This window comes from Microcaecilia unicolor, chromosome 3 (assembly GCF_901765095.1).
Source record: "Microcaecilia unicolor chromosome 3, aMicUni1.1, whole genome shotgun sequence".
NCBI classification, from domain to species: domain Eukaryota; kingdom Metazoa; phylum Chordata; class Amphibia; order Gymnophiona; family Siphonopidae; genus Microcaecilia; species Microcaecilia unicolor.
In genome coordinates, this window is record NC_044033.1 from 110,745,790 (window position 1) to 110,767,976 (window position 22,187).

The 22,187-nt window shown below is 43.4% G+C and overlaps 1 protein-coding gene across 1 annotated transcript in view; it reads left to right on the forward strand.

Moving 5' to 3' along the window:
- Positions 1 to 22,187, forward strand: part of PYGB (glycogen phosphorylase B) — a 189,812-nt gene that overhangs the window by 108,334 nt on the left and 59,291 nt on the right. Inside the window, 2 exon segments of the mRNA XM_030196276.1 lie at positions 7,154 to 7,236; positions 14,431 to 14,574. Of these exon segments, the coding sequence (XP_030052136.1) occupies positions 7,154 to 7,236; positions 14,431 to 14,574 (227 nt within the window).

A 22,187-nucleotide genomic window follows, 5' to 3' on the forward strand; every position in this document is an offset into this window, starting at 1 on the left:
GTCAGTAACCTGCAGTCCTGAGATTCCACAGGGTGGTGACTTCCATGGTAAATCAAGGTGTTGTAAAAGCTCTCTTTTTTAAATTTATATTTGTTACATTTGTACCTTGTGCTTTCCCACTCATGGCAGGCTCAATGCGGCAATGGAGGGTTAAGTGACTTGCCCAGAGTCACAAGGAGCTGCCTGTGGCTGAAGTGGGAATTGAACTCAGTTCCTCAGTTCCCCAGGACCAAAGTCCACCACCCTAACCACTAGGCCACTCCTCCACCTTGATAACTTCCCCCCTAAGAGAGGTTTGAAAAAATATCATCAAGTTGTCAATACTCAATAGCTATTTGGTAAATGCATCTGCTTTTTTCAAGTTCTGTACACCTTTTATAACAGAAAATCAATAAGATTTTTTTAAATAGTGAAAGTAAAAATCCATCGTCTCATTACAATCTTACCATAAACAGCTGTCTATTCAGTCATGCATGACCTGTATATAAATGCTGTCTCCCATTTAAAAGCGATATTTGTTTTCTATAATATCATAAAAAGTAAATATGCCACTAAAAGCTAACTCCTCCCCCCCCAAAAAAAATAACAAGTAGTTTAATTAGAACCTTAAAGAGACTTTCTCTATTTCCTGCTTCTCGCAAACCTCAGCATGTAAAAATATAACATCAGTGTATACATTAAAAAGAGCTCTTTTATTAAAATTCATTTTGTGTTGCGGCAGGGGCATGGGCGGAGAATGGGCATGGAAGGCTTTTTGCAGTTAGTATGCTGTACTGATTGCACTAAGGGACCCTTTTACTAAAGTGTGGCCTTAACGCATGGTTAGCATGTGAAACAGGCTACCACACAAATGCATTAAAACGTTTTGTGGGATTTTGCCTGTTTATATGCGTTAGTGAATTTTTAAAAGTATTTTTCAGAGTGGGCATATCTTGGGCAGAGAGTGGGTATTCCTGCATTATCCAGCTAGATAGTTAGGATTAACATGCACTAACTGGATAATGCTGAAAGTTAATGCAGGAGCACCTAAGCACCTCCTAAATAAGAGATGGTAAGTGCTCCTGTGTTAAATTTTTGCAGGTCATGTGTGCTAAAGGTAACATTAAAACATAACCTGCAACAACAAAAAAAGAAAACAAATCCCTAAAAAAGTGACATGTTAAATCTGTGTTTAGCATACGAGAAAGTCCCATGTTAAAATGCATTAAGCTCAGATTTTACCACACTTTAGTAAAATTATCTCTAACTGACTAATGTGCAGTTAGCACAGGACTACTTACCACCTCATAAACTGGAGGCACTCATGGGCAGATGATCAGAAACAAACGCGGGTGCTATAGGCTATTAGTGCCATACTAGCGTCTGTGTTTGCTACTGCCCCATGATCAGAGCCCCCGAGCACGTGAAACAACACATGTGCAGGCTCTGAACGCAACTAGCATGCAAATGCATGCTAAACAGGCTCTTAGCGCAAGTAACATATTCCTCCCCAATGATCAGCGAGCAGTGCGCCAAACATTAGCATGCTGTTCATGGGAAACTCCACACCAGCTCGTAGCTAGCGTTAACGTTTGCAGATCATTGGGGAGGAATGGTAAGCCCTGTCCAGCATACATTTGCATGGTAGCAGGCCCCCCATTCCCCCCCCCAATGTAGCCCCCCCCCACCACAGAAGCAGAAATCCCAACCCCCCCCCCCCCCCAGCGACATGGGGGCTGGAGGTCCAGCAGACATTCAGTCCCCCCGATCCCCCCTTGGCAAAAATTCGGGGAGACTGAAGATCCGGTGGGTCTCCAGCCCCCCTAACCCCCCTAGCATCCCACAAATAAAGCCCTGGTGGCCCAGTGGGCCGCAAGTCAGCCCCCCCCCCCCAACCTGGTAGTCTAGCAGCCCTCTTCCCCACTCCCCTACCTTTGTTGGAGGAGGGAGGTAGACTCCCTCCCAGTAGCGCCGCCTCGAAAATGGTGATGCCCAACCCTGCCCAGTGCATCCTGAGATATTTTGGGTGGGGCTTCACACCATATAAGGAGCTCAGGCACAATCCTCCCGTACTTTACCCTATGATCAGAGATAATAGAGCACATAAAGTTGCATGCTATTATCTCTGATCATAGGGGCAGTAAAACCCTGTGCTGCACTATTTTTAGGGCACTGTTTGGAACAGCGCAGGGTTTTTGATCTTCTGGGCATCAGTGCCTCTGCATCAGCTTCAACCTGTGTACCACATGCTAATTGACACTTTGATTTGGCACATTAGGTTTGCAATTGCCACTCATTAATTTACTGCATTAAAGTGCATTAAATGTAAAATCTAATGCACTTTATTAAAAGGGCCTCTAAATGTTAGAGCTTAGTCTTCCTCATCCCAAAAACACACTGAGAAAAAAGCAACCAGTTAGTGTCTAATCTCTGTATTAGTCCAGTATATTATTGTACTAAAGATGGTAACTGCGCATTTGTCCAATCCTAAATGTAGGTAAAACAGCAATATAAAAAAGTGCTAACAAAAGTTAGACATGATAAAAAAAGATAAAAGATTACAAAATCGAAGTATAATTTTTTTTTATCAAAGTGCAGTTTGAGAAAAATTAGGGGGCCACCACGACCAGGACTGTGTCTCGTGTTCCCCAAAGCAATGATCACTTTGGTCCCAGCACTCCTTTGGTGAGTCTGAGATGAATCTCAAATACTCTAGGGTGAGGGGCTCTGATTTATAGATTAGTTTTACACAAACAGGAATTCTTGTTTTTCTCTAATTGGTTTAAGTGAGATGCTTCTGGTTATGTCCAACTCTGGAAAGTCTTAACCAAAGATAGCTCTGTGAATCATTACCAGATCTTTTCTGCAAATCTCTCTCTCCCTACATAGTATTTCCATTTTAAGAATGTTTTCTTAGCACTGTATTCATATGGATACCCATGGGTCCTATTTTCAATTGGATTTTCAAATAGGGCCTGTATCTTAATCACTGTGAGACCTCATTGGTCAGAATTAGAAAAATGTGTGGATGAAAGTCATCTACTGAATTTTAGAAGCTCACTCATGAGCTAAGACTTTACACGTCAGAACAAATTTCCCCAGAGTGTCTGCTGTAGCTCATGAGTTACCATATTTGCCTTGATAAAAAAAAAAAAAGAGGACACCTCACAATGGCTGTCGAAAGTTCAAGCGATGGGTACGACAATAAGATACAGGAGGGGAAGACAGGAAACCCTGAGGCCCACTTGCTCGCTCGCCCGCAAGCCAGCCTGTCCGTAAACCCAGTCAAACAGGCAGGCTGGCAAAACCCACCCAAACGTACCGCAGTGTCCTCAAAAAGAGGACATGTCTGGGTAAAACCGGATATATGGTAACCCTAATTACCACCAGACCTAGTTTTGAAAAGTTGTAAGAGAAGCTAATATCACTGATGAATTGCTGCAGCTTTCTTAGACATAAGACATAAGCATCGCCACACTGGGACAGACCAAAGGTCCATCTAGCCTAGCACCCTGTGTCCAACAGTGGCCAATCCAGGTCACAATCACCCGACAAGATCCACGGAGCAAAGCGTTTTGTACTGCTTGTCCCAGGAATAGTGGATTTTTCCCTACGTTCCTTTACGTTTCTTCTTTTTGTTGTGCAAGTTGAACTGCAGTATATATTCATACAGAGATCAGGTACTCATTTGCTGATTTTTTAAATTATACTCCTTTCTGTTTGCAGGGTATTTGATTTACTTTCTAATATGTATTTTATTATTTATTTTGTCATCAATGCCCAAAGAAACAGCCAGCTGCACTGACTTTCTGTGGTTATGTTTTCACTGCTACTACTCCTGTTTATTTTTAAAGTGCCACCAGGCATACACAGCACTGTACAGACACAGAGCTTACATTCAAAACACACATATATGACAAACAAGAGGCTGTAGGAGATTGCTTTTATACCTTGACCACTTCTCTATCATAAAGTCTCAAAAGGTGAATTTTTAGACTGGATTTGAATATGGCCAGATAGGGAGCAGAGGTAATTTGTTGGAGTGTTTCTATAACAATAAGTTTTTAAAATTTAGGTGCCTGCTTTCCATGGGTAGGAAGCCTATTCTCTAAAACCACTTACATCAGTGGTGAACCCAGAAGTTCAATGCCAGGGGCCGTATCTGGCGACCGGCATTGAATTTCCAGGTTTATTTCAGCTGCTAAAATATAGCCAGTTAAGCCGATATTCATTGGCTGACCAGTTAAGTTATGGCAGCCAAAGACAGACCTGCTATTTACGGGGGTCTGTCTGGCCGCTAAACTTAGCTGATCAGCCAAAAAATATTGGCGCTAACTGGCTATGTAGTTCAACATAGCCTGTGACCAGGCTAGTCTCTAAGCGGTAATATTCAGCCAAAATAGCCAGCTATCCCGCCCTATTAGCGCCTATCCGGCTTTAGGAAATTTATCCAGCCAGGAGCCGTTCCTGTCCAACTAATTAGTTTTAAATATCAGCCGCGTATGTGTTTATGTAGAATGCTAGTATAAATTCACATCAACACGCCTACATTTAGGCACACACACTTAAGAGAGGTCTTTGGCTGGCATAAATGTGTGTGCCTAAATGTGTCATTTATGCACATAAATTGCAGTATTCTGTAAACTAAGCGCACAAATATCGGCCCTCCCTATGCCCCACCCATGCTCCTCCCCTGTGAACATCCCCTTGCATTTATTTTCTAACCATATGCGTGTGTATATTTTAGAATAGCACTTAGTGCACTACTGACATTTAGGCACATTACATGTAGAGGAGAGTTCTATAAATGGTGCTTAAGCCCAGGGATCACACCTACATTTGGGCACAGCCATTTGTACTAACAAAACCGTGCTGCAAATATCGGCAGGAGCGCCCTTATTCTATAATCATACGTGTAAATAAGAGTCACGCCCCCCAATCCACCCCGATCTGCCCATGACCTTCCCATTTCTGCACCCCCTTTTCCAATTCACAATTAAAATTTAGGTGTGGATCACACACCTAAATTTACGCACATACATGTTAATTGAATCTAATTAGTGGCAATAATTGCTTGTTAAAAAAGCCAATTATTGGTGATAATCAGGTCATTATTCAATTAAAATGCGTACACAAATTGGTCACTCGCTCAAATTTATGTGCACATTTTTTTAGTACTTTTTATAGAATTAGGGGGTTAACACACATGAATGCAGTATTCTATAAATTTAAGCATGCAAATGGTGCTTCCATTTAGGCAACCTGTTATAGAATGAAGAGGTGAATTCTGAACCCCTCCCCACCCCTTCAATTTGCACAAAAACAAAATGATAGGGCCAGAAATCAGCTCATATCTTTTACAGTTTACTGGATAAAAATCTCTTTAGCACATGTTCATGTGTGGCACTGTAAAAATGCTTTTGCGAATAATTCTTTCAGGAAGTGACTTTGTTTCATAATACCATGGGGGTCTTTTACAAAGGCATGGTAGCATGTTTAGCACACGCTAAACGCTAGAGACGCCCATAGCAATATATGGGTGTCTCTAGCGTTTAATGCACACACTAAAAATGCTAGCGGGAGGAGGAGCATGGGTGGGGCGTAGGCAGGGCCGACATTTATGCACTTAGTTTACAGAATACTGCAATTTAGGCACTCACATTTATGCCAGCCAAAGACCTCTCTCAAAAGAAGGCCATTTAAGTGACAATTATCTTCTCTGCTCGAGGCACAGCTTACTAGATCTAATGTTCATTCACAGATCAATGTCACTGATTCCTGTAATTCTAATCCAGGAAATCAAGAGATAGCATAAGAAAGTCTTTGATACTTTCTCCTAATTTATGTGTTGCAGTTGGCCCTCGTAAACCAACACCCACCTGCAGGGAATGACTCTAATAAGAAGCAGAGCTTGTGAAAGTTTTGGCCAGTCTCTGCTAAATGTTCTCTCTCCTCCCAATATTCAGCCAATGTCAGGTTGCACGGTGACTGCCTGACGCCGGTGCTTAGTCTGGATATTCAATGCTGGCCCATACCCATAGTAACATAGTAGATGATGGCAGAGAAAGACCTGCACAGCCCATCCAGTCTGCCTAACAAGATGAACTCATATGTGCTACTTTTTGTGTATATCTGACCTTGATTTGCATCTGCCATTTTCAGGGCACAGACCGTAGAAGTCTGCCCCGCCTCCCACCACCGGCTCTGCCACCCAATCTTCGCTAAGCTTCTGAGGATCCAGCAACTGGCATTGAATATCTGGCTTCATTTTTGACCGCAGCAACTTAAGCTGATATTCATTGCTAACCAGTTAAGTGCTTAGTGGTTAAAGGTAGGCTTGCTATTTATGTGGCCTATTTTAACCACTAAATATAGCTGGTTTGGCACTGACTATTTACACCTAACTGGCTATGCTGTGCAACATAGCTGGTCAGTGGCTAGCTGCTATCCATAGATATTCAGTGGGAGATAACTGGTTATCTTCCACTGAATATCCGTGGTTAGGCACTAAGACACTATTTAACTGTGCAGAAGGAATGGATCTACAGAAGCTTAGCTGAAATTGGGTGGCGGGGGGAAGAGGGGTTGGTGGTTGAGAGGCTAGGATGGGGGAGGGCAGACTTATACGGGGTCTGTGCCGGAGCCGGTGATGGGAGGCGGGACTGGTGGTTGGGAGGCGGGAAATACTGCTGCACAGACTTATATGGTCTGTGCCCTGAAAAAGACAGGTACAAATCAAGGTAAGGTATACACATGAGTTTATCGTGGGCAGACTAGATGGACCGTGCAGGTCTTTTTCTGCCGTCATCTACTATGTTACTATGTTTAACCAGTTAAGTGCTTAGTGGTTAAAGGTAGGCTTGCTATTTATGTGGCCTATTTTAACCACTAAATATAGCTGGTTTGGCACTGACTATTTACACCTAACTGGCTATGCTGTGCAACATAGCTGGTCAGTGGCTAGCTGCTATCCATAGATATTCAGTGGGAGATAACTGGTTATCTTCCACTGAATATCCGTGGTTAGGCACTAAGACACTATTTAACTGGCCAGGAGCCATTCTTGGGTGGTTAAATAGTTTTGAATATCAGCCAGACTGTGTTTTTTTGCGTATGCAATATGGCCAGTCACTAAACAATCTGTTTTCCTTTATTGCTGTATTTTCTTTTCTAGTCAATGTTGGTGACTACATTGAAGCGGTGCTGGATAGAAACCTTGCAGAAAATATCTCCAGAGTTTTGTACCCCAATGACAATGTGAGTAGTTCCAGCAGTAATTACCTAAATCTTAATACCTTGTGAAGAACTATGGGCCAGATTCAGTAAATAGTGCCCAAAATTAGGAACTTTTAAAATCTGTTCTAAGCACCATTTCTAGAAAAGTCACTTAGCACTAAGCAAACTTTATAGAAAAGTGCTTCACGTGGACTCCTGTGCCTGGTTTTTGGCTCAAGGACTTATGCCTATCTTGATATCAGTTAGGCAAGGAAATCCAAGTATTCTATAAGATGGTGCCTAATTTCTGGGAAAGCCCCTGACCCTCCCATGCCCCTCCCATGGCCATACCCTATTTTGAGTTGCATGCTATGGAATTTAGGCGTGCATGTTATAGAATAGCACATAGACAAATCTGTGCATAATTCCTGATTAGTGCCAATTAAGTGCTAATTAACTGTGATAATTTATTGTTAGCACCTAATTGACTAATTAGTTTCCATTCGCATCTGGGATCAATCCCCAAATTTGGGCATCCAAATTTTGGTGGTCTATATAGGATCTAGGGATATATGCCATTGTCCCGTTATTCACATTTAGCCATTACTGTTTCTAAGATTAAAAATAACTGTCTGCTGAAAGATGACTAGAAAATACCATTCACACCCATGGAGGACAATTTTACAAGACTTTTTCTGCAAGTATAACCCAGTTTTACATGTAGAAAGTGGACTGTACAAAATTCAGCACCACATACACATACAAAAGAAAATGCAAGGAACAATGCTACATATTTTATTTTTTTATTTATTTGTTGCATTTGTACCCCCACATTTTCCCACCTATTTGCAGGCTTAATGTGGCTTACATAGTACCGTCAAAGGCGTTTGCCCTGTTGGTGGATAACAAATACAAAGTTATATAGTGATCGTATGAGGTATATTTTTATATGTCTATAGCAGTGATTCCCAAACCTGTCTTGGGGGAACCCCAGCCAGTCAGGTTTTCAGGATATCCATAAGGAATATTCATGAGATCGATTTGCATACACTGCCTCCTTGGTACGCAAATCTATCTCACACATATTCATTGTGGGTATCTTGAAAACTTGGCTGGCTGGGGTTTCCCCTCCACCCCCGGTCTATAGTGTAGGTGTTCCCAGAGGTGGAGCTGGGTGGAGTTAGGGGGTTTGTACATATTGGGGACAATTCTATAACTGGGTGGCATGTTAGGTGTTGAATGCAGCATACTGAGTACTGATTCCATAATGGCATCTGGGTGCCCAGATTCTGCTATAAAATACTAGCATAAGTCAGCATCTATATGTGCACCCTGGTTCATAAAATCATTCATGGTGAGGCCCCGTCCTACATGTCAGACCTTATAGATTTACCAACCAGGAACACAAAAAGGTCAGCACGCACGTTCCTGAATCTCCACTAGCCCAGCTGCAAAGGACTAAAATATAAATTGACATATGCCTCCAGCTTCTCCTACATAAGCACGGAACTATGGAATGCACTACCAAATGTCATAAAAACAATGCACGACCTAACAAACTTCCGAAAATTTGTTCAAAATAGCTTACCACAAAGATCCATCCTAAATACCAGACAACAAAATTTACACCAGAACTGAACAAAACTGGACACTCTATACTTGACCGCTTAGATACTTTGTCACTAATGAACTTTACCAGAATTGATCAAATCCAAACTCTCTATACTTGAATGCTTATATACTTTGTCACTAATGAACTTTAACGCAATACCACTTTATTTCTCATTCTGGCAATGAAATCTCCATACCTGACTGCTTAATCTACTTTATCAGTTATGAACTTCAATGCAATACCACTTTGTATTTCTCATTCCGGAAATGGCGATTGCCATTACAGCATAATGTAAGCCACATTGAGCCTGCAAATAGGTGGGAAAATGTGGGATACAAATGCAACAAATAAATAAATATACCTACATTTACCATGTCAAAACAGCAGGTGTAAATGCAAGTTCAAGTTCAGTTTATTCTTGATATACAGCCTATCATAACAACAGCTAAGTGGTTAACAATAATAATAAAATAATATAAAAAAGTAAGAAAGAAAATTACATTCTTCTAGTCTAAGAGGAGTAGCCTAATAGTTAGTGCAGTGGGCTTTGATCCTGGCAACCTGGGTTCAATTCCCATTGCAGCTCCTTGTGACTTTGGGCAAGTTACTAACCCTTCATAGCCCCTGGTATAAAAACTTAAATTGTGAGCCCTCTAGGGACAGAGAAATTACCTGCATGTGTGTACAGTGCTGTGTACATCTAGTAGCACTGTAGAAATTATTAGTAATAGTATAGAAAGAAAGGTGGGCCAGTGTGCTGCACATTACAGCATGTTAAACCAAAGAAAAAAGGGTTATCATATAAACTCTTTACTAAGAGTCAATATCTTAAGGAAAAGTAAGGTTCATATAGCCCTCCCTGGTTACTAAGCCTAAATCAATAAAATAAAATAAAAAAACCAAGTGAGGGAAGAACATCAAACAGCTGTGTCCCACTGAATTGGGCCTACATTCTATGGCCATAACATACCAGGTAGCATGGCATGTAGCAGCCAATAATGTGGTATATATCAGATTTGTCACATGTAGTGACATATTTAGATAAACAGGCAACAGAAAAATGTTTTCCAGATTTAATATTACTTCAATGTTTTTAATACGTTGCACCTAACACATTATGAGCAGCATTTTCGATATGATGTCTAAATCCGATTTTGGACGTTTTGCTGAAAACGTCTAAAAATTAAGTGGCCATTTTTTAACCTGAAAAAGTCTTTCTTTTTGTTTCAAAAATAGCCATTTCCTAGACATTTTGTTTAGATGTTTTGTGATCAGTACTTTTTGCTTTCTCGACCATTAAAAAAAAAGTCTAAGGGAAAAACGCACATTAAAAAGCAGTTGGGACATATGGGGGGGGGGGGGGGCCAACAGGCTTAGAAGACTGGTCACACAGACATCCCAGCAGAGCAGTGGCGCACCTTAGGGGGCCCTGCAGTGGACTTCCCCTAAAAGGTCCCAGGTACACATCTCACTATTACCCCCTTATATTGTATGGTGAGCCCTCCAAAGCCCACCAAAAACCTACTGTACACCACTGCAATAACCCTTGTGCCTGCAGGTATCACTTATATGTGGGTACAGTAGGTTTTTGGTGGGTTTTGGAGGACTCACACTTTCCACCACAGTTGTAACAGTTAGAGTGGGATATGGTGCAGTACACTGCACCAACCATTAGACTACTCTAGGGACCTGCTTGCTGCTCTAATAGGCCTGGCCCTAACATCTATCGCAGTCATAGAGGCTGGTGTGTACTGTTTCATTCACACTTTTGTAGGGTGGGAAGGGGTCAGTGACCTCTAGGGGAGTAAGGAGGGGTCATGCCTAAATCCCTCCAGTGCTCATCTGGTCAGTTACTACTACTACGACTACTACTTATCACTTCTATCGCGCTACAAGGCATACGCAGCGCTGTACACCATACATGAAAAGACAGTCCCTGCTCAAAGAGCTCACAATCTAAATAGGACAGACAAACAGAACAACTAAGGGGTAAGGGAATTAAAGAGGTGGGGATAAAAGGGGTACAGGGCAAGTGAGTAGTGGTTAGGAGTCAAAAGCAGCATTAAAGAGGTGGGCTTTTAGCCTGGATTTGAAAACAACCAAAGACGGGGCTAGACGTACAAGCTCGGGAAGTCTATTCCAGGGGTGAGGTGCAACGAGATAAAAGGAACGGAGTCTGGAATTAGCAGTAGAGGAGACAGGGATAGACAAGAGAGATTTATCCACAGAACAGAGTACCCGAGTGGGAGCGTAGGAAGAGACAAGAGTGGAGAGGTACTGAGGAGCGGTAGAGTGAATGCACTTATAGGTCAGTAGGAGAAGTTTGAATTGAATGCGGAAAAGGAGCCAGTGAAGTGATTTGAGGAGAGGGCTAATGTGAGCATAGCGACTCTGGCGAAAAATAAGTCGAGCAGCAGAGTTTTGGACTGATTGAAGAGGAGAGAGATGGCTAAGTGGGAGGCCGGTGAGAAGCAGGTTGCAATAATCTAGGCGAGAGGTGATAAGAGTGTGGATAAGGGTTCTGGTAGAGTGCTTAGAGAGGAAGGGACGGATTTTACTGATGTTATAGAGAAAGAAACGACAGGTTTTAGCAATATGCTGAATGTGAGCAAAGAAGGAGAGAGAGGAGTTGAAGATGACCCCAAGGTTACGAGCTGATGAGACAGGGAGAATGAGAGTGCCATCTACAGAAATAGAGAAAGGGGGAGAGGAGAGGAGGGTTTAGGGGGAAAGATGAGAAGCTTGGTTTTGGCCATGTTAAGTTTCAGATGACGTTGAGATATCCAGGCAGCGATATCATATAGGCAGGCTGATACATTTGTCTGGATGCTGGTTGAGATTTCGGGGGTGGAGAGGTAGATCTGGGAGTCATCAGCGTAGAGATGGTATTGAAAGCCATGGGATGATATCAGAGAGCCAAGGGAAGAAGTGTAGATGGAGAACAGGAGAGGACCAAGAACAGAACCCTGAGGTACACCGATTGGTAGTGGGATAGAAGTGGAAGAGGATCCACCAGAGTGTACACTAAAGGTACGAAGCGAGAGGTAGGAGGAGAACCAGGAAAGAACAGAGCCCTGGAATTCAAGTGAAGACAACGTATCAAGGAGTAAGCTATGGTCAACAGTGTCAAAAGTGGCGGATAGATCGAGAAGGATGAGGATAGAATAGAGACCTTTGGATTTGGCCAGTAACAGGTCGTTGGAAGCTTTTGTAAGTGCAATTTCAGTTGAATGAAGAGGGCGAAAGCCAGATTGGAGTGGGTCAAGAACAGTTTGAGATGAAAGAAAGTCAAGACAGAGGCGGTGAGTGGCACGTTAAAGTATTTTGGAGAGGAAGGGGAGGAGGGAGATGGGTCGATAGTTGGAAGGACAGGTAGGGTCAAGTGAAGGCTTCTTAAGGAGTGGTGTGACCACGGCATGTTTGAAGGCATCAGGAACAGTCGCAGTGGAAAGTGAAAGATTGAGGATATGACAGATAAAAGGGGTGAAAGTAGGAGAGATGGTGTTAAGAAGGTGGGTAGGAATGGGATCAGAGGAACAGGTAGTTCATTTTAAGGAGGATAGAAGATGTGTTGTTTCCTCATCAGTGATTTCGGGAAAGGAGGAAAGGGACTGAGGGGTTGGGGAGTTAGGGGAACGGACAAGGGGAGGGAGAGGTGGGGGTGGCTTGGTTGAGAATTCAAGGTTTATCTTCTGAACCTTGTCGTGGAAGAACTCAGCTAGGGTCTGAGGAGATAGTGAGGGGGGAGTAGGAGATGGAGGCACCTTGAGGAGAGAGTTCAGTGTGGCGAAGAGAAGTCGAGGGTTTGAGCTGAGAGAATTAGTCAGCTGGATGTAATAGTCCTGTTTGGCAAGCAAAAGAGCAGATTGGAAGGACGTCAGCATGAACTTGAAGTGTATGAAGTCGGCAAGAGCACGAGATTTAAGCCAGAGGCATTCGGCGGAGCAGGCACAGGAGCGTAGGTAGCGGATTTTAGAGGTCAGCCAAGGCTGGGGTTTGGTACGCCTTATAGGACGGGGCATGAGAGGTGCAAGAGTGTCTAAAGCAGAGGATAGAATAATATTGTAGGAAGAGACGGCTTCATTGATAGATTTGGATGGCGCAGTGGTAGAGCTCGAGACAAGTGGGTAAAATCTCTATCCTGTGGGTGCATCACCCTCCAAACATCAATTAGGTCTAACTGCCTACAGAGATTGGGAAGCACCCTACCCTCATGATAGGCCACCGACCTCACGGGTCACGATCTATCCAGTATAGGATCCATGAACATATTAAAATCACCCCCTACCACTGTGGGTAGTGGCTCACAGGCCGATAACTGAGTAGTAATCATTTTGTAATATTGACGGTCATACTGGTTCGGGGCATGCACATTCCCTAACAAAAACGTCTGGCGTGCTATGGTTGCTTCGCATAGGACAGAATTTACATTTTAATATCTTTCCAAAATTGCTTTCAGTTGTGCTGTAGACTGTCTCATCATGCCTGTCTTCTTTTGCATGGAGGGTAAAATTTGGGGATTGTGATTAAATTGGTGGAGACTCTTCTACAGCCATCTTGTGCTGCAATCCAGTATTATGAAGTGTGCAGCATGCAAGTTTGATGTTCTGATACTGCAGAACTGTTTATTCAGTTTATATAAGCTCATGTCAACCACAGATTTCATCCCATGCTGTGCAAGGTTACCTCTCATGCCCTGGGCCTGAAGGATTAGGATGCATTATCATCAACTAGAAGCTCAGCCAATGTATATGTGGCTGCTCAGCTTACCTAGCAACCATCTGTCTCAAGAGATGTGTATCTGTCAAACTTTGTAGGTAGCACAGGGCTGAAAAATAAGAGGTTTATGCAGGTCCCAGGGAGTTTGGCTATTATTTATGTATTTGTTACATTTGTACCCCGTGCTTTCCCGCTTATCGCAGGCTCAATGCGGCTTACATAGTAACAAGAGAATACAATCTGTAGTATCAGAATCAACAAAGGAGGTATGTGATAGGACAAATGAACAAGGAGTAAATGGGGTAGAAGAGGTGTGAGAGAAAGGAAAGGGATAGGTAAGGAGGTGGGGCGATAAAGGAGAAGTTGGGAAGAGCATGGAGGGTAAGAAGGTTGGTAGGAGATATTTTCTGAGTCATTGTTGTTAATGATTAGTTGAACCGGTAAATAGATGGGTTGCTTATGGTATGTCAGGTCATTCGGGTAAACCTGTTTGAATAGATGGGTTTTCAATAGTTTCCTAAAGGGAAGATATTCACTAATTGACCAAATGTATCTGGGTAGAGCATTCCAGAGTTGGGATCCCAGGTAGGGGAAGTTAGATGCATGGTAGGTTTTGTACTTTAGTCCTTTGCAATTGGGAAGGTGCAGGTTAAGGTATGATCGGCTATATAAAATCAGCTGCATGTTATTGCCTTGAAATATTTTCCTGCTATGTCTACAGCTGTTGCAGGACTGTATGAGTGCCATGAGAAGCACCAGTGGAAGAAGTTCTCTGAAGATCCCATTGCTTACAGTCCCACGCTCATTTTCAGTGGTAATAGATAGGAAGCAGTAAATAGGAATCCTCTCTTGTTAAAGCTGATGATTAACTGAGGATAAGTTGCATGTCTGTTATTTCTCTGTAGTTCTTTGAAGGAAAAGAGCTGCGACTGAAACAAGAATATTTTGTGGTAGCCGCGACACTCCAGGATATTATCCGGCGTTTCAAGTCTTCCAAATTTGGCTGCCGAGATCCTGTTAGAACGAGCTTTGAAACCTTCCCTGACAAGGTAGGTTCCCTGCATGCCTTTCTATGAGGCCCTTTTACTAAGCCGCTTAGGTGCGTACATGCGTGTCAATTTTGAACTACCACTTGGTTACCGCGTGGCCTGGGCAGTAATTTCATTTTTTACACACGTCCACTAAGTGCACTGGAAATGTTATGGCGTGCGGCGCTAACCGGGCAGTAATTGACATTGTACACACGTAGACCATGACTGCCCGGTTAACGCGTGAGACTTTACTGCTAGGTCAGTGGGTGGCGGTAAGAACTCAGACCCAAAATGGATGCACGCCAATTTTTATTTTGCCGCACGTCCATTTTCGGCCAAAAAAGGCCTTTTTTGCAGGCACGCTGAAAAATGGATCTGCGTGCGTCCAGTACACGTGTCTACACCAGCGCTGCCATTTTTCGGCACACCTTAGTAAAAGGACTCCTATGTGTGGGAAATATAGATAATTTAATGCATGTATGTGCATATGTGGATAATGTAATATATGTTCTTGTAGTATTGCCTGTCTAGACAGGTTTAAACAGATTATTTTATTTCTCTGTGACAATGATTTTGTTAAGAATCTTCTGCTCAATGGTGTGGGAACCTACAGACTGATACACTGATAAAAAGCAAAATTTTTCCTAAAAAGACTTAAAGCAAAAGATACCCCAAAATTCTCAAAATCAAGAAAATTAAGTATTCTTAGTCCTTTTTTTTTTCATGTGACACCCCTTTTGTGAAAAAATTTGCAAGATTTGGACAGCCTTGTTTGTCATACATAGTTCACTATGCTTGAAAGTTTATTCAAATTCATTATTAATAAATTGCTGCACTCATTATTAAATCATGCAAAGCAGCTCATTAATAATACATTCTGTGAAAATTGGCACATAAGAAAAGTTTCACGTTCTTGTTTGCATGAAAAAGATAACTAGACCTCAATTATCCGTAGCTACATTCCTTAAATTAACTTGTAAATGTTTAATCATGTATCATGGTAATATGTATATTTGTACTGACCCTCCTCATGGAGCATTTGTTTTACAGTTAGAGATATGATCCAGTATATTATTTGTAGTTTCAGTCTTTTCTGCTAGATAGAATTGAATTTAAGTTTGAATTATGCATATTTCTAATTTTTCTTTGCTTTTTCCCTTTTAAAGTACACTTGTTGCAGATTAATGTGTATTTTTTAGTGTTTTCTATTTCATTTTTTGTAACCTTGATTTTGTATTTGCTTTGATATATATGTAATATGAATGATGTAAAACTTTGAATTTAGACATATAAATGGCCCTGTGCGTCTAAGAAATAATTAAGTCTCCTGTTTTCACATTTAAATTAGGGATGGGCATTTGTTTACAATGATATGGGAAATGTCAACAATATATCCCGTGATCAATATAACTTCTGTTGTTTAATATCTACCATTTCTACATAATAATTTTTATGGTAAAACGGACCATCAGAGGTGTTCTTCCATTAAGCGCAAAGCTTATATCCACGTTATGGAAGAAGGTATATTTACACCTTAATTCATCATCAGTCCAACTGATCTTTTGCTTATTATTTTACTTATTATTCCAGTATTATAATGTCTTATTCTCTTTTTTCAATTCATAATATTGTAGCACACGTACAACTTTGAAACTTCCAAACTGAAAAGTACTTATCTCAAAAGATACCTTCAGCAGGGGAGAAGTGCCGCAGGAGAGAAGTGCCGACACGTGTTTCGCCTTAGCTTTATCAAGGCTTCCCCTAAATCATAAATAAAAGGAATTTCATCACTGTCCATAATATTAAGATAATTCTACTCTAATAATTCCAAAATACCTTAGTTTTACTGCAGTGGCTTTTCAACTGTGTCATTCCAAAAAACTCTTAAGGAGCCTGATCATGTGACTCAAACCTAATGTCCAATCATCAGCTCTAGTTAGATCAACGTCATCTATTGTATTTCTCTGTTCAAACTGGTGGGCTCTACCATATTTAACCTATATATCCACTGCTGTTCTTTATAATTCAGTGCTTCCTCAAGATTCTCGCCCTCCACCCACACTCAAGAACGTCTATAACTCTCCATTTTATTTCAGTGATGTTATGATCCTTCTCACACCAGTGTTGTACTAGAAGCACATCAAAATTTTTTGTATTAATTCTGGACATGTGTTCAGTCAATCTGGTTTGTATTTTTCTATTGCTTCATCCAATGTAAATTTTATCACATGGACATTGTATAGGATATACTCCTGCTTATTTTCTAAAGAGAAAAACGCCTATAGTGCAACCTAAGTCGGGAGAGAGCACAGTTGCTTTATATGGAAGTCCCCTCCTAAACAACACCGCCACCCCTCCTTTGCGGCTCTAGGATGATGTCGCAAACACCTCGCTAACCCAATATTTTTGCAGTTTAGAATGTTCTAGGTCAGTAAGGCGTGTTTCTTGTAAGCAAGCGATATCAGCTTTATGTCTCTTTAGTGCTGAGAGTATCTTAGATCTCTTAATTGGGGAGCTAATACCCCCAACGTTCCAAGATATTATCCTAGTGGACATCTCCCAGAGCCTCTGCTTTCAGTGACCAAGCTCCCCCTATTCCAAGATTACTATGGATGCCCCCCAGCTCCAAGATCTCGCTCCCAGAACATACCACTAGAAGTCCCGTTAATTCAAACAAAACCCCACTTGACCCTGCCTAGATATATTCCTACACCACTGGTGTCCTGCTATTCCATTAGTGTGTTTAACCCCTTTACCCCAACCTCCCTTTATCCCCCTCCTCACATCCAGCCCTAAAGCCATACTCCTAGGCCCAAGCCCGGAATTGGCAAGAGATCACCTGAAGTGCCAAGAGCCCTCAACTCCAATAAAACAGTAACCTTTAACATTACCTGCTCACTACTACAAGTATACATTTATAATCTTAATTTCAGTGAGGTTACCAGGGTCTCTAGTCTCCCTCCAGGATGCCCTGTTCACGGAGACCAACTTTTGCTTCGTCTGGCGTGTTGAATGTCCGCCATTGTCCTTGGACTTGCACTTTCAAAGTTGCTGGGTATTGAAGAACAAAGCGGATTTGTTTTTGAGCTAATGTAGAACACAAAGAATGAAATTTGCGTCTCCGCTCATGAACTCCAATTGAGTAGTCCTGGAACATCAGGACTTGTCGTCTTTCATGCTTTAACTCTCCCCTGCGGATCTTAAATTTTATGCCGATAATTTAACAGCTTCGCTATGATCACTCGTGGTCTTCCTTGGTTCTCCCTGTTGCAGCCTACCCTGTGCGCTCTTTCAATGATCAGGGGCCCGAAGGAGTCTGACAACGCCAGCTCTTTAGACAGCCATTGTCACGTCTGTGGCCGTGACCACCCTCAGACTTACCTTGCTCCTGGGGGTCAGCTTCCTAGCTGGCTCCTGTTTCTTCTATCTGTCCTGTCTGAGCTAGCTCTGGCTCTCTGTGCTGGCTGCATCCAGCAGCATGACACTAATTGCCTCACTATACTGCACCTGTGGGTGTTGCCTGGGTTAGCTCTCTCTCTCTCTGTGTGTGCTGGCTGCTTCCAGCATGACTCTAATTGCTTCACTACACTACACCTGGGTGTGGGAAGCTCTCTGTGTTTCACTGTGCTTTCTGCCTGCTCTGTGGTTTGTGCCTGAACAGCCTCCGTAGTTACTTAGAGATTGCTGCAGCTGTGTCTCTGGTGTTGAAGGGCTTTATTACTACTACTATTTAGCATTTCTATAGCGCTACAAGGCATACGCAGCGCTGCACAAACATAGAAGAAAGACAGTCCCTGCTCAAAGAGCTTACAATCTAATAGACAAAAAATAAAGTAAGCAAATCAAATCAATTAATGTGACCGGGAAGGAAGAGAGGAGGGTAGGTGGAGGTGATTGGTTACGAGTAAAAAGAAATGTTAAAGAGGTGGGCTTTCAGTCTAGATTTAAAGGTGGCCAAGGATGGGGCAAGACGTAGGGGCTCAGGAAGTTTATTCCAGGCGTAGGGTGCAGCGAGACAGAAGGCGCGAAGTCTGGAGTTGGCAGTAGTGGAGAAGGGAACAGATAAGAAGGATTTATCAATGGAGCGGAGTGCACGGGAAGGGGTGTAGGGAAGGACGAGTGTGGAGAGATACTGGGGAGCAGCAGAGTGAATACATTTATAGGTTAGTAGAAGAAGTTTGAACAGGATGCGAAAACGGATAGGGAGCCAGTGAAGGGTCTTGAGGAGAGGGGTAGTATGAGTAAAGCGACCCTGGCGGAAGACGAGACGGGCAGCAGAGTTTTGAACCGACTGGAGAGGGGAGAGGTGACTAAGTGGGAGGCCAGCAAGAAGCAGATTGCAGTAGTCTAAACGAGAGGTGACAAGGGTGTGGATGAGGGTTTTGGTAGAGTGCTCAGAAAGAAAGGGGCGGATTTTACGGATTTTGTAAAGAAAGAAACGACAGGTCTTGGCGGTCTGCTGGATATGAGCAGAGAAGGAGAGAGAAGAGTCAAAGATGACCCCAAGGTTTCGAGCTGAGGAGACAGGGAGAATGAGAGAGCCATCAACAGAAATAGAAAACGGGGGGAGCGGGGAGGTGGGTTTGGGGGGGAAAATGAGAAGCTCGGTTTTGGTCATATTTAATTTCAGGTGGCGTTGAGACATCCAGGCAGCAATGTCAGACAAGCACGCTGAAACTTTGGTTTGGATGCAAGGTGAGATATCAGGGGTAGAAAGGTAGATTTGGGAGTCATCAGCATAGAGATGGTAGGAAAAGCCATGGGATGAGATTAATGAACCAAGGGAAGAAGTGTAGATAGAAAAGAGGAGGGGACCAAGAACAGAACCCTGAGGTACGCCGACAGGCAGAGGGATAGAGGTAGAAGAGGATCCACCAGAGTGAACACTAAAGATGCGGAGGGAGAGGTAGGAAGAGAACCAGGAAAGGACAGAGTCCTGGAATCCAAGTGAGGACAGGGTATCGAGAAGCATGCTGTGATCGACAGTGTCAAAAGCAGCGGAAAGATCAAGAAGAATGAGGATGGAATATTGACCTCTGGATTTAGCCAGTAATAGGTCATTGGAGACTTTAGTAAGCGCAGTTTCAGTTGAGTGGAGAGGGCGAAAACCAGATTGTAGTGGGTCAAGAATAGCATGTGAGGAGAGAAAATCAAGGCAGCGGCGGTGAACAGCACGCTCAAGTAATTTGGAGAGAAAAGGAAGGAGGGAGATGGGTCGGTAATTAGAGGGACAAGTAGGGTCGAGTGAAGGCTTCTTAAGGAAAGGTGTGACCACAGCATGTTTAAAGGCAGCAGGGACAGTCGCAGTGGAAAGTGAGAGGTTGAGAATGTGACAGATAAAAGGAATAAGAATAGGAGAGATGGCATTAAGAAGGTGGGTGGGAATGGGATCAGAGGAACAGGTGGTACATTTTGAGGAAGAAAGGAGAAGTGTAGTTTCCTCAATAGTAACTTTAGGAAAGGAGGAAAGGTAATGAGGGGAAGGAGAGAGAGGGGAACGGACTAGTGGAGGGAGAGCTGGTGAGGTAGAGAAAGCAAGGTTTATCTTTTGAACCTTGTTGTGAAAGAATTCAGCAAGGGTCTGAGGAGATAATGAGGGAGGAGGGGGCACCTTGAGGAGAGAGTTCAATGTGGTGAAGAGAAGTCGAGGATTAGAGCCAAGAGAGTTGGTCAGTTGGATATAATAATCCTGTTTGGCACGTAAAAGAGCAGATTGGAAGGAGGTCAGCATGAACTTAAAGTGTAAGAAATCAGCAAGGGCCCGAGATTTCCGCCAGAGGCGTTCGGCGGAGCGGGTACAGGAACGTAGGTAGCGGATATTAGAAGTCAGCCAAGGTTGGGGTTTTGTACGCCTTACAGGGCGGGTCATCAAAGGTGCAAGAGTGTCTAAGGCAGAGGATAGAGTATTGTTGTAAGAAGAAACAGCCTCGTTGACAGACGTGGATGGTGCCACAGTAGAGAGGAGGTTTGAAACATGGGAGGATAGAGATGAAGGGTCAATATCGTGAAGATTCCTAGATAAATTAGATAGGATAGGTCGGGACTGGGAGGGAGGAGATTTAAGTGTGAAAGTTATAAGATGGTGATCAGAGGAGGGATGATCAGAGGCAAGGAAACTAGAAGGTGAACAGTTGGAGGAGAAGATGAGATCAAGACAGTGACCATTTTGATGAGTGGGGGAGGTGGAGCATAGTTGGAGATTAAAGGACGACGTTAAAGCGAGTAACTTGGAAATATAAGAGTTGGAAGGATCATTAGCAGGAATATTAAAGTCACCAAGGATGAGAGAGGGGGAGGAAGGATCATGGAAGAAGGCAAGCCAGGCGTCAAAGTCACTGAGAAAGGATGAAAGGGACTTATCAGGGGGACGATAAATGACCACTATTCGAAGAGGCAGAGGAGAGAAAAGGCGGATAGAGTGGACTTCAAAGGAGGAAAAACAGTGAGATTGAGGTGGAAGAAGGGGTTGAAATCTGGAGGAGGGAGAGAAAAGTAGTCCAACACCGCCCCCACGGCCAGCAGGGCGAGGAGTATGTGAAAATAGATAACCGCCATGGCACAGGGCTGCGACTGAAGCAGAGTCATCAGGGCAGAGCCAGGTTTCTGTTATGGCGAGCAGATGGAGGTGACGCGAGATAAAGAGGTCCTGGATATAGGGGAGTTTGTTACAGATAGAGCGGGCATTCCATAGGGCGCAAGAGAAGGGCAGAGAAGAGGAGGGGAGTAGAGGAATAGAGATGAGGTTAGAGAGGTCACGGTGAGATCTGTAGAGTTTGGATAATAGTTGGTGAGGAGGGCCAGGATTGGGATTGATGTCACCAGCTGAGAGTAAGAGAAGGAGTAAAAGAGAGCGGAGGAGAGTAGGAGAGGTGTGGCCACGAAGGCGAGAGGTATTTAGGTGGAATGGGGAAGGCAAGATGGAGGGAAGAAAGAGACGGAGATTAAAAGCCAAGAGGGAGGAAGAGGGTAGGAGAGAAGGTGAGGTGATGAAGTCAATGGATGGGAAGTGAGTTCCTGTAGCGGAGAGAGGTAGGGGGTGAGGGAAAAGATTAGGAAGGGACAGAGCTAGGAAGAGAATGTGAATAGGGGCCATAAACGATTAAGGTACTTTAGCAACTGGAAAAAGATTAGATACAAAGAGAAAAATGCCCCAACGGCGCGCGGCACCTAGAGCGGAGGTCCTGAGTGGATCGGGGTGGACCTGGGTGTCACCCCGGAGAAGGCTGTAAGGATATGCAGATGAGCTGCAAGTCCTCCACAGCACCTGAAAGGCAGCCGGTGGTAGAGGTGGGCACCTCTCAGCTGAGGAAAGGCTTACCAGGGGTTAGGCCGAAGCCAGCATTCCTCCCCCTGAGGGTCGCCTTAGAGACTGCAGCCTTTGCCTTTGCATCGTATAAGGTCCCTGGTATGCTAGAGTGCTCTGTGCACTGCTACATTGTCCAGTTCTGTGTGATTGCCTAGTGTTTGACTAGTTAGCTTGGGCACAGCCTTGCTTGGTAGCCTGTGTACAGCTTTACTAGTTCTTCTGTTTGCTCTGTGTGAGTTCCTAGTGTTTGCCTAGTTAGCTTGGGCACTGCTCTGCTTGTTAGCTTGTGTACAGCGTCTAGGTCTCCTGAGTCTAGCCTCTGGTT